The sequence below is a fragment of the Homalodisca vitripennis genome, unplaced genomic scaffold, assembly GCF_021130785.1.
Source record: "Homalodisca vitripennis isolate AUS2020 unplaced genomic scaffold, UT_GWSS_2.1 ScUCBcl_12578;HRSCAF=22358, whole genome shotgun sequence".
In the NCBI taxonomy this organism is placed as follows: Eukaryota; Metazoa; Arthropoda; class Insecta; order Hemiptera; family Cicadellidae; genus Homalodisca; species Homalodisca vitripennis.
In genome coordinates this window covers 1-8,928 of record NW_025788693.1, presented here as the reverse complement: position 1 = coordinate 8,928, position 8,928 = coordinate 1, and the positions used below count along the sequence as shown (strand labels likewise).

The following is an 8,928-nucleotide window of genomic DNA, read 5'->3' as shown; positions in this document are numbered from 1 at the left end:
TTGTGTCCCAGTTCTCTCTCCAGCATAGGCAGAATGTTGTATTTCTTGATTTTTCGGATACTACTAGTAGAAAGTTTCTTCTTTTTACCTTTATGCCACATAATTTAAATAGATGATTTTTTTAGGACTTGGTTTTATGTTATGAACTTATTTATTGTAGTTGAATCATTAGTTTTTTAATATTATCTATTTATTTTATTATATGTTTATTGAACAAATTTTGTATACAAGAAAAAAATAAGATGGTATTAAAAAGTAATACAAATAGTTTTATGAAAAATTAAATAATTTTGAATTGACATATTGAATTTACATTGGAATTGACATTAAGAAAAAATGAATAAATAATTTTGGAGACTAGTCGGTTTACCCTCCGTGGTGTATGGCTCCATGGTTTGTTATGTTTCTCCGATGTATAGAATCGTCACTAAATCTAGAAAACTTAAAATAATATTGAACATGTAATTTTTTAATAGGAGTACAAAGACTTTCTATGCTAAACAAATACTAATATGAAATTAAACACAAAAGAATTTTTAACGAGAATGTTTTGAATGCCCCAACAAGTTTACATGGTTTAAATCATCCTGTCCACCAACCTAATTTAAAAAAAGATATGACATAATCTCTTGTAGGTTTAACCCCAATTCACTCATTTATTAACAAAAATGATAATGGAACATTCTCCATATGCATGGTATCACATACTTCACGTTTTTTTATACACTTGTATAAATTTGGAAAGCAAATCAACCAGGTAAAGTTCAGATTACCAATTGTTTGGTTTGTTTGTTTTAATTTAGGGTCATTATTAAAATTTTTAAATAACATTTCGTCACCCGTAAATTAGATGAGGTTATCTTTTTGTAAAAAAATAAAACAAACTAAGAATAATCATTAAAGATTTTTTGAGAAGTGGATAAATAATTGAAAATAGAAAATTAAATGCGAACAGAGAACATATTGAAAATACATCTACAAAAAATATATCCTATTACTACTCCTATAATACATATTTACTATCCTATTATAACTGGAATACTATCTGTAAATTAAAACTCTCTTTCCCCCACAAACCTATATACATTGCTAACCTCCATAGAATAATTACAGCTTATCGTTATATAATTACTAATTATCAACTTTATCGGAGTTGGTTTTCAGTTCATCTAAGTTTTACGTAATGAATTTGAAGGTTCTACTAGAGTTTGCCGACACCACTCCTACTTCATAGTTGTGTTCCAGTTCTCTCTTCCAGCATAGGCAGAATGTTTTATTTCTTGACTTTCGGAAACTACTAGAAGTTTCCTTCTTTTTATCTTTTATCCCACATATTAAATAGATGACTCGGCCTATTTCCCCCTTTAGAGCAAGCTAGCCGTCCCCGCATTGGAGTAGGCTTTTCACTACTGAGTTCTGATCTTTCGTTTTCCAATACAGAATCTATAATATATTAAAAACCATAGCACATTTAGCAGACTTGTTGAAATGTTGCCCATGATAATGTACAATTACGACTAAAAAGTCATTTACAACAATCTAAATCACAGGTGTCAGCTGAGAACATCGTTTCATAAGTCTACTATTTAAGCAGTTGAATTCCAAATATATTCTGTGGTAAATCATATCTGAAAGGCACACTTTAATATGGAAATTCGTTCTATTACTAACATATATTAACTATCCTATTATAACTGATCTATCTGTATTAAACTCTTCCAACAATATATACATGGCTAACCTCCATAGAATCATAACGGCCTTTATCGTTTATATAATTACTAATTATCAACTTTATCGAAGTTGGTTTTTTCAGTTCATCTAAGTTTTTACGTAATGAAGTTGAAGGTTCTACTGGAGTTTGCCACCACTCCTAACTTCATAGTTGTGTCCCAGTTCTCTCTCCAGCATAGGCAGAATGTTGATTTTTCCTTGACTATCGATACTACTAGAAGTTTTCTTTCTTTTTAACCTTTATCCCACATACTTAAAATAGATGACTCGGCCTATTTCCCCCTTTAGAGCAAGTTAGCCGTCCCCCCCGCATTTGAGTAGGCTTTTTTTCACTACTGAGCTCTGATCTCCAGTTTCCAATATAGAATATCTATAACCATAGCACATTTAGCAGACTTGTTGAAATGTTGCCAATGAAATGTACAATTACGACTAAAAAGTCAGGTACAACAATCTAAATCACAGGTGTCAGCTGAGAACATCGTTTCATAACCTCCTATTTAAGCAGTGAATTCCACATATTTTCTGTGGTACATCATATCCTGAAAGGCACACTTTAATTCTTCTTAGTTCTCTCTCCAGCAAATAGGCAGAATGTTTATTTTCTTGACTTTCGGAAACTACTAGAAGTTTCTTCTTTTTACCTTTATGCCACATATTAAAATAGATGATTTTATTACTTGTTTTTATGTTATTGAACTTATTTATTGTAAGTTGAACATTAGTTTTTTAATTATTTATTTATTTTATTATAGGATTAATGAACAATTTTGTATACAAGAAAATAAGGGGATGTTTTAAAAAGTTAAAAAATAGTTTTAATGAAAAATTAAATAATTTTGAATTGACATATAGAATTGACATTGGAATTGACATTAAGACAAAATGAAATTAAATAATTTGGAGACTAGTCGGTTTCTCGTGGTTGTAGGCTCATGGTTTGTATTTCTCCGATGTATAGATTCGTCACTAAATCTAGAAATCTAATATTGAACATGTAAGTTAAAATAGGTACAAAGACTTCTATGCTAACAAATACTAATATGAAATTAACCACAAAGAATTTTAAACGAGAATGTTTTGAATGCCCACAAGTTTACATGGTTTAAATCATCTGTCACAACCTAATTTAAAAAAAGATAGACATAATCTCTTAGTTACCAATTCACTCATTTATTAACAAAAATATAATGAACATTTCCATATGCATGGTATCACATACTTCAGTTTTTTATACCACTTGTATTAATTTGGAAAGCAATCAACAGGTAAAGTCAGATTTACCAATTGTTTGTTTGTTGTTTATTTAGGTCATTATTAAATTTTAAATAACCTTCGTCACCCGTAAATTAGATGAGGTTTATCTTTTGTAAAAAAAAAAAACAACTAAAATATTCATTAAGATTTTTGAGAGTGGATAAATATTGAAAATAGAAAATTAATGACAGAGAACATATTGAAAAATACATCTACAAAAAATATATATTATTACTATCCTATTAATAACTGATCTATCTGTATTAAACTCTCTCCACAATATATACATGGCTAACCTCTATAGAATCATTACAGCTTTATCGTTATATAATTACTAATTATCAACTTTATCGGAGTTGGTTTTCAGTTCATTAAAGTTTACGTAATGAATTTGAAAGGTTCTACTAGAGTTTGCATCATCACTACTTCATAGTTGTTCCAGTTCTCTCTCCAGCATAGGCAGAATGTTTATTTCTTGACTTTCGGAAACTACTAGAAGTTTCTTCTTTTTACCTTTATCCCACATATTAAAATAGATGACTCGGCCTATTTTCCCCCTTTAGAGCAAGTTAGCCGTCCCCGCAATTTGAGTAGGCTTTTCACTACTGAGTTCTGATCTTCGGGTTTCCAATACAGAATCTATATATATTAAAAACCATAGCACATTTAGCAGAACTTGTTGAAAATTTTGCCCATGGTTAATGTACAATTACGACTAAAAAGTCAGTTACAAACAATCTAAATCACAGGGTGTCAGCTGAGAACATCGTTTTTCATAAGTCTAACTATTTAAGCAAGTGAATTCCAAATATATTCTGTGGTAAATCATATCTGAAAGGCACCACTTTAATATGGGAAATTCGTTCTATTACTAACATATATTACTATCCTATTATTTACATGATCTATCTGTATTAAACTCTTCCACAATAATATATACAAGGCTAAAACCTCCATAAGAATCAATTACGGCTTTAATCGATATTTATAAATTACTAATTATCAACTTTAATCGAAGTTTGGTTTTTCAGTTCATCTAAGTTTTACGTAATGAAGTTGAAGGTTTATCTACTGGAGTTTTTTTGCCGCCACCACTTTCCTACTTCATAGTTGTGTCCCAGTTCTCTCTCCAGCATAGGCAGAAAATTGTTTCGATTTCTTCTTGACATATCGGATACTACTAGAAAGAAATTTTTCCTTTTTACCTTTATCCCACATAAATTAAATAGATGACTCGGCCTATTTCCCCCTTTAGAGCAAGTTAGGACCGTCCCCGCATTTTGAGTAGGCTGCTTTTCACTACATGAGTTTTCTGATCTTCGGTTTCCAATACAGAATCCTATATATATTGTAAACCCATAGCACAATTTAGCAGACTTGTTATGAAATGTTTGCCCATGGTATGTACAATATACGACTAAAAAAGTTCCAGTTACAAACAATCTAAAACTCACAGGTGATGTGATCAGCTGAGAACATCGTTTCATAAGTCTACTATTTAAGCAGTGAATTCCACAATATTTTCTGTGGTAAATCATATCTGAAAGGCACACTTTAATATGGAAATTCGTTCTATTACTAACATATATTACTATCCTATTATTAAACTGATCTATCTGTATTAAACTCTTTCCACAATATATACATGGCTAAACCTCCATAGAATCATTACGGCTTATCGTTTATATAATTACTAAATTAATCAACTTTATCGAAGTTGGTTTTCAGTTTCATCTAAGTTTTAGCGTAATGAAGTTGAAGGTTCTACTGGAGTTTGCCGCCACCAACTCCTACTTCATAGTTGTGTCCCCAGTTCTCTCTCCAGCATAGGGCAGAATGTTTATTTTCTTGACTATCGGATACTACTAGAAAGTTTTTTCTTTTTACCTTTATCCCACATATTAAATAGATGATTTTATTTACTTGTTTTTAATGTTATAAACTTTATTTATTGTAGTTTGAACATTAGTTTTTTAATTATTTTTTTTAGTTATTATTATAGGATTATTGAACAATTTTTTGTATACATAAATGAAAGGAAGTTTAAATTGGCTAGTTAAACAATAAGTTTTTAATGTAAAATTAAATAATTTTTGAAATTGACATATAAATTTGACGCATGTGGAATTGACATTAAGACAAAATGATTAAATAAACATTGGGAGACTAGTCCGGTTTCATCTGTGGTGTAGGGCTCATGTTTTGTATTTCTCCGCGATGTATAGAATCGCCACTAAATCTTCTAGAAAACTAATATTAGAACATTGTAAGTTAATAGTGTACCCAAAGACTACTAAGCTAACAAATACTAAATTATGAAATTAACCCCAAAGAGAATTTGAAAAACGAGAATGTTTTGAATGCCAAAAGTTTCATGGTTTAAATCATCTGTAACAACCTAGAATTTAAAAAAAAGATAGACATAATCTCTTAGTTACCAATTCAACTCATTTATTAAAAAATTATGAACATTTCCATATTATATCTATTAACTACTTCGTATTTTTACACTTGATTAATTGGAAAGCAATCAACAGGTAAAGTCAGACTTACCAATTTTCGTTTGTTTTTATTTAGGGTCATATTAATTTAATACCATCGTCAGAGTAATTAGATGAGGTTTTTATTTGTAAGAAAACACTAAAATTTCATTAAGATTTTGGAGTGCAGTAATATTATCATAGAAATTAATGACAGAGACATTTTTTGATAATACGATACTACAAAATTTCTATATATTACCTACCCCAAATATAACTGATCGACTCGAAAACTTTATTCCTGGTAAATCAATCTGAAAGGCACACATTTGAGTAGGCTTTTCTATACTCATATTCTGATCTTATCTGGTTATCCAATACAGAATCTTCCAATATATCATAGTAAACCTCCATAGAACATTTACGACTTGTTAATGTTGATGGTAATTACTAATTACACTTACAAAAGTAGTTACAAATTCTAAAATTGAAGGTTCACGGGAAAGTTTGCGACACCACTCCACTTTAGATTGGATTCCAATATTTCTAGTGGGAAGTTTATTCTGACTAGGATACTTTAATAGAAATTTCTTCTTTTTACTTACCAATTATTAGGGGAGAGTGGGGGAATTGTGCGCACCTAAGGGAAAATATTTTTCATATTTTTTTAATGGCTTATTTTGTGTCATCCGTTACACCAAAAGTTGAAGTGGTTATCATACTATACACTGGTGTTTTTTTGAAAATAAAATACCCTAAGGCAAAACTATGTACATTTATTTTTCTAAGAGTATGCAAGAAGCGCACAATTGCCCGAACGTAGGGTAATGGTACGCAGTGGGTTGGGTAATGGTGCGCGTTTTGAGCACATATCGGAATGTGAATAAAAGTCACCATTTATAGTAAACACTTTATTATACAGTGTGTAAGTAAAACATTATAGTGAAATAAAGTATAAAATGGTTATATAAAATGTTTTTGGTTACAAAGAGATATTTTTAATATGAAAGAGATAATTTTTTAAACAAAGAGGATAAAAATTATTTTAGTATTTACAGAATTCGCAAATAAAGTCTTTAGCTGATTCTTTCATTGTGCATGCTGCGTGATACCACTTTCCGCACAATATACATCTGTACCACAGTTCCCTGTCTTTTCCATGATCTCCACAAAAACCACACAACTCATTGGGCGCCCCCTCAACTGCGTCTAGATCGATTACACTTCTGTCTACATCGTCAAACTCGTCATCATTGCAGATGGCTGAAGGGTCTATGTCTGATTCATCTGATGTGTCCCAAACGCTTTTCTCTAGTTTGTGATAAGGCCTAACTTTGGTCTTTTTACCTTACTGGCAGTAGGCCCATTGCTTTTATTAAGTTTAGGAGACAAAGCTAAACTTTGAACAACTTTCTGGTTTTTTTTGGTCAGTCTCTTTTTTTTCAGTTCTTCTTTTAGTTTTTTCTTTTCTGCATTAGCTTCTAGTTTTATTTTTAACTGGAGTGCTAGTTAGAATTTCTGAATGTTGTTTTTTCCCTGGGTTTTTTCTGATTTGCAGGCTTATAAACCTTCTTATTTGAACTCAAGAAAGGAGCGTATGCCAGAAAGGAGTTGGAAGCTTTGGTCGATGTGCACGGTAACGGATCATCAAAAAGACTTGGTGCAATTGCAGTTGACTGAGGACTTCCGAAAGTTGATGGTGTTGACACTTGACTTGTGGAAGGGAGTGTTTTTTCTGGACAAACAGTGATCCTAGTTGGTGTAGGCATTTCATGCTCTGGAACTCCTTCTACTGGAGGGATAGGCAAGTCGCGCATTTCAGCCATTCCGTTGTCAAAAAACTTATCAGGGTTGAAAGGGAAAATCCCAGCAGAACGGAAGCCTGACGCAGCATTAGACATGGTAGCTACCTTTATAAAAGCTTGATTAAGGAGTCCGGCAACATCATACTCGGTTATCTTCTCATGACCGGATCGCATTAGATGAAGATCATATTCTCTATACAAGGCGTTTTTCAATGGACCGAAAAAAGTCAGGTCCAGTGGCTGAAGCCGATGGGACGTGTGAGGGGGCAAAGATATCATATGAATGTTGCTGTCTTTGCAAAACTTGTAGGCCGGTATGGATATATGACTGTTGTGATTGTCCAGGATTAGAAGAACAGGATCCTCGGGTGTAGGGTGTGAGTGTTTTTTAAAGTGAGCTAGCCACTCCAAAAACAGCTCCGAGTTTGTCCAGCCGTTGTTAGAGAGGCAGTAAAGTGCACCATGTGGTCCATTCACTTGAAGGTTGGGGGTCATTCTTTTGCGTGGATATATCAGCATTGGTGGGATGTAGTGGCCACCAGCACTTACACAAAAAACTGCTGTTTATTGTTCTTCCCCTTTCCCCTGAAGTAGCCCCACCTACTCTTTTAGCACCCTTTAGTGCCAACACTTTTGGGCACTTCTTTTGGACGGTTGTTTATACCGGTTTCGTCCTGATTGTACGTACGGTGGGGGTCTATTTCAAATTTATGTATCACTGCTTTCAAGTTATCAAAAAAAATCTTAACCTCTTGCTCATTGAACGCTGAAATTCTGTTAAGACTTGTGTTTTCAGGCTGGCGTAACTTCAGGTTTGTGTTGCGTTTCAAGTAGCTATATAACCAGTCTTTGCCTGCCAGACAAGTTTCTTTGTTGAAAGAGTGCTTAAGACCATTGTCTTCAGCAAAACTGTAGGCAATTCGGCGAAGCTCTTTGGGTGTTAAACCATAAAAAAGACTACTTAGCAGCAAAACAAATTCACTAAGTTCAGCTTCCGTCTCTGCCGGGAAAATAGTTTTCCGACCTAATCGAAGATTGACGTCTCTTAGGCCTATTGGTTCCTGAACGGCAAGGTATTTTCGTAAGGTCGCCTCTGGAATGTTGAAACTTCTTCCGACTTCTCTGATTTTCCTTTTCTCTTCTTTGACAGCCCGCAAAGCATTTTTTAGGTCATCTGGCGAGTTTCTTTAGGCGATCACCCTTTCGAATGTAATTTCTCGGCATCTGAGAACAAAACCACGAAAAACAAAGATTAGGCAAACCTTTGTATATAAGCGTGTGAGGGGGAATCATGCGCGCAAACGCGTACCATTACCCGACTGCGACCATGTGCGAATAAACCTAACCTAAAATATGCAACTGAACTAATCTAAAGACCAATCATATACCGAAACACGCGTAAATTAACGTAGTTTAAGACTATGTACAGATTATTTAGATTGGAGAAATGATGTAGGCTTACCTTCTTATTTCCTGATGAGAGAAAATTATAAGAAAATCACGATAAACACTTCTTTCACTCTCACTATTAACAACTGCCAGTGGCGCGCCGGGTGTTGTTGTCTAGTAGTTCGCATAGCAACCGCTAGGTGCAGCACTTATCAGACATCGGATTACTATGTCCGTTTGTCTCAAACAGTGATGCGCACTAT

At 33.2% G+C, this 8,928-nt stretch overlaps 1 protein-coding gene across 1 annotated transcript; it reads right to left on the bottom strand.

The window, feature by feature from the left end:
* Positions 1-6,976: 6,976 nt before the first annotated feature.
* LOC124375028 (MFS-type transporter clz9-like) lies at positions 6,977-7,771 on the bottom strand. Its single transcript, XM_046833158.1, has one exon. It carries the CDS (start codon positions 7,769-7,771, stop codon positions 6,977-6,979), a length of 795 nt encoding a protein of 264 aa, XP_046689114.1.
* Positions 7,772-8,928: the final 1,157 nt, after the last annotated feature.

Excerpts from the sequence above, each read along its gene's own strand:
- LOC124375028 (XM_046833158.1), bottom strand. The coding sequence starts at position 7,771 with ATGACCCCCAACCTTCAAGTGAATGGACCACATGGTGCACTTTACTGC.